Source organism: Gymnodraco acuticeps, unplaced genomic scaffold (assembly GCF_902827175.1).
Source record: "Gymnodraco acuticeps unplaced genomic scaffold, fGymAcu1.1, whole genome shotgun sequence".
In the NCBI taxonomy this organism is placed as follows: Eukaryota; Metazoa; Chordata; class Actinopteri; order Perciformes; family Bathydraconidae; genus Gymnodraco; species Gymnodraco acuticeps.
The window spans coordinates 4,224,951-4,228,699 of NW_022990238.1; the positions used below are offsets into that span (position 1 = coordinate 4,224,951).

Sequence of the window (3,749 nt, forward strand, 5' to 3'; positions counted from 1 at the left end):
CCTAACTGTGCTGGTAGTTATTTAGGTCGCCAACATCGTGTGTCCGGTAAAGAAAAGAAAAGAAAATTAATAGAGATGTATCAGGCAGGATAAGGCCTTACATAGAGAAACATCACATCTATACAATCAAAAATAATACTAATAGAATTAACACGTGAATCATAAAACACAACATGCCATCATTGTGTTTTACTTATGTCATATTGGTGTTTTATTACTAGGAGTGAAATAATGTATGCTTTAGGGCTTACATGCAGAGGGAGTCTCACTTACATTTTTCAGGGCTTTGCACTATAATAGCATAGGATTCTCCAAACAATCCTGTGGATTTAAGGGCAATCCAAGGGATAGGCTACTACGGAAAGGGGAAAAAAGGACGGGCCTCTGGTGACGTGCAGGGCCTGCAGGGCGGTGTTTCTCAGGCGGAGAAAGAGACTGACTGGGGTGTGTGAGCCACATCTGGAATAGTAGCTACAGAGAAAGAAGTCGAGAGACGCAGAACCTCGCTGAGACTTTCCCCAACTCTTCACTTCAGCACTCCCTTTTCCACGGAAACAAGCTTCTTGCTTTGCCTAGCCACTTGTAAGTTGGAGTAATGTGCCGGAGTTCCTTTTGTTTTAACTTTTTTCATTGACTTTTTATTTTTTACCATTTAACAAGACGTCACCCCTGGACTTTAAATCGACTTTGGATTTACTTACACAGCACGAAAATGCAATATATGTCTCATATGTTGCGGCTTTACCCGACTAACTCTTTTGTTATTCACCATTTTTTAAAGTTAGATAGCCTACTTACACCTAACGTTGAGGCGCACGCATGGCGCCACTACGCTGGAATGTTTCTCCTGCAGATGGGTTGCGTTTGTTTTCCAGCAGCATGCATTGATTAGTCGTGAATCAACCCTTTCTCACTCATATAGACCTTTCTTCATACAGTTCCAAAGTGGAGGTCTTTAACTTAGTTTGCAAACGCGCAGTCCTTAACAAAATGACTTTTAATTAAACCATTTGGAACTCTAAAATGGATAAAAAGTTCAACATCTTGTTATCAACTTGAGAATCGATGTAGTTGCATTACTTCAGCCTCACTTTAAACTCAGCATTGACTGTTTTATTGCCATCAGGAAGGAATTAAAGTTCTCCCCTTCTGTTCTTTCTACGTTTGAGTGTAAGGTGATACTTTCACATTGAGGTAAACATTGCGGTTAGTGCAGAAGCGAGGGAACAGCGCCACCTGACGTCGAGATGAGTTTGACCTGCACGCCTTTTTTTTGGAGGGATTGTAAACCCATGTGGATTGATTTATTTTCTGTACTATATCCCTCTAGATCTACTTGAATCATGCTGCTCATCCTGCTCGGAGTGCTTGTTATGCACCTCATCATTCTCATTCTTCTCATCGTGTCGACGGCAGCAAGTGTAAGTATTCCTGTTTATCAAATAATTTTAAATTGTGAAAAAAAAACAAGCACAGGCTCATGATGTGAGTAAGTTAGACAACTATTTCAATGTAATGATCATTTCTGGTCCCGTTTATAATAGTTCTAGGCTGTGCTGTGGATGCTGCAGTGTGTTCAAATGTCTCTGTGTTGTTGTGTTTACCAGACCTGGTCTGTAGGTGGGGATAGAACCACAGATCTGTGGTACACCTGCACAAACTCTAATGGAGGCTACCACTGCAAGCCAGCCATCAGTGAAGGTTTGTCAGCTTTCTGGAAAAAACAAACTACATTTTGTATTGTGCCTTCATTGCAGAATTGAATGTGTTTCTAAACCCATGCTCTTCATCTGTTTCCAGACTGGCTCCAGGCAGTGCAAGCCCTCATGATCCTGTCCCTGCTATTCTGCTTCTTCTCCCTCATTGCGTTCCTGTTTCAGCTGTTCAAATTGGTCAAGGGCGGACGCTTCTTCTTCACCGCCATCTTCCAGATCTTGGCAAGTGAGTATGACTTCATCACTGAAGGGTCACACCCTGAGCAGATGCTGGTGGAGTCATGAGATCATCAGCTTTCAGATCCTCCTCACCTCTTTCTTCATTTGTCCTAGGTGTGTTCGTGATGTGTGCGGCGATCATCTACACCGTGATGAGCCCAGATGATGGATCCGTAAAATTTGGCTACGCCTATGTGCTGGCCTGGGTGTCTTTCCCTCTCACTCTCATCAGCGGTCTCATTTATATCGTCCTGAGGAAGAAAGAATGAGGAGAGCAGAGGAGAAATAAGGAGGGGTTGTTAGGATACCCCTTACAAGAAAAACATCGCACTGTGCCTACTGCCCACAGACCATAGACTGACATCCAACCATTACAACAAAAGTGGATGTGTCACTAATCATTTCAAACAAAAAATCTAGACAACACGGCTGGGGATCTATTTTTTGCTGTATTTCAGTATCCACTACATTCCCTTCACATGTTGAAAAGTATCTGTTTTCATCGTGAATCTTACCACAAGCTGAGTGTCACTACACGTGTTTCCCGCGGTGACAGATTATCTTTAAAACGTGTTTGTAAATGTGTTGGAGACATATTGACTTTTGTTGCATCCTGGCACCTGACTTCCACAAATCCATCATGTGTGATAACAAAGATGAGTAATCCTGCCTTCAGTACAAATATGTACATAGTGTCTGTGGTTTTTAGACATATTTATAACATTTTTACATACATTTTGTACATAGTGTTGTCAAGTTAACATTGTCATGCTCATTTATGTGATAGAGTTTTTTTATCTCTCACAAATCATGCAGCTGTGCCAAAGAGATGTCGCTTAAACCGCCAGAGTATCAAGCTTTTCAAATGTTTTGTCTTTGAGTGTCAAATGCTTTGAACCACGTGCCTTACTTAGAATATCTGTTCTTGAAGGAAATGAGAAACTCCTCATAAATAAATAAAAATAACACTAAGAAGTAAACTTATGAAGTTTTTCTGAATTATCATTTTACTTGATATACCAAATATAAAAATGTTTTGGATTTTTGTTATGTAGTTTTAAAAAATGGTGCTTTTGTATCTACTATTCTTGAAATGTATAGCCTACCTTGTGTTGAAAGTGTGTCCTGTGCTGTGATTAATTTGCTTTGTACAAACAAACAGTTTGCATTTTTGTCAGTATTCTTCTTAATAAACCCTTTTGAAATTAATGATTTGTGCTGTTCTATATGGAGTTTGCAAAAGTTGGATAAATTAGCTGTGCGAATACTTTTGGGGCTCACAAAACGCAATCACATTTGACCCTTATATGTCTTGTTAATTGACTGTTTGTATACTATCTGATTAAATAACTCTATGTATGGGTAATGGCAAATTACAAAAGTGTTTAAGACTGACGTTCAGTCACACAGCTCCTTGCAGTAGCTTCATTTTAACACTTGGAGCTTTGACACACAAAACACTCCCAGCCCAGGACATTAACCCCAGGGGAACTCGGATGCTGGTAAATATCACCACATAGACACACATTTATATATTATAAATATATTGAGTTGAAATAGACAATCAATTCTTAGTGAGGGACATCAATGCTTTTGCAAAGTTAAAAACGTGTTTGTTGAACACAGTTATTCGTAATAAAAATGATTGCTCAGTAAAACTGCTGATCAAATAGCTTTTTTATGTTCAGACTATAAACAGACAAACTTTGAAAATACAAATAGCACCATCTGGCTGCAGTTTGAGGACATGGTTAACACTTGCTGGTAACTTGGCACATTATTTCAGCAAAACAACATAAATCAAAGAATACAGTT

General features: G+C 39.4%; 1 protein-coding gene across 1 annotated transcript; it reads left to right on the forward strand.

The window, feature by feature from the left end:
• The first annotated feature begins 409 nt into the window (after positions 1-409).
• On the forward strand, positions 410-3,143 carry LOC117548486 (peripheral myelin protein 22-like). The gene is made up of 5 exons (XM_034219811.1): positions 410-582; positions 1,331-1,421; positions 1,608-1,701; positions 1,801-1,941; positions 2,049-3,143. The coding sequence occupies exons 2-5, from the start codon at positions 1,344-1,346 to the stop codon at positions 2,201-2,203; spliced, it is 468 nt and encodes a 155-aa protein (XP_034075702.1). The 5' UTR covers positions 410-582; positions 1,331-1,343; the 3' UTR covers positions 2,204-3,143.
• Positions 3,144-3,749: the final 606 nt, after the last annotated feature.

What these genes read in the sequence shown, in the direction of transcription:
- LOC117548486 (XM_034219811.1), top strand. Translation starts at nt 1,344, where the DNA reads ATGCTGCTCATCCTGCTCGGAGTGCTTGTTATGCACCTCATCATTCTC. An exon ending in TCGTGTCGACGGCAGCAAGT is followed by an intron (nt 1,422 to 1,607) that starts GTAAGTATTCCT and finishes TGTGTTTACCAG; the next exon opens with ACCTGGTCTGTAGGTGGGGA. An exon ending in CAAGCCAGCCATCAGTGAAG is followed by an intron (nt 1,702 to 1,800) that starts GTTTGTCAGCTT and finishes ATCTGTTTCCAG; the next exon opens with ACTGGCTCCAGGCAGTGCAA.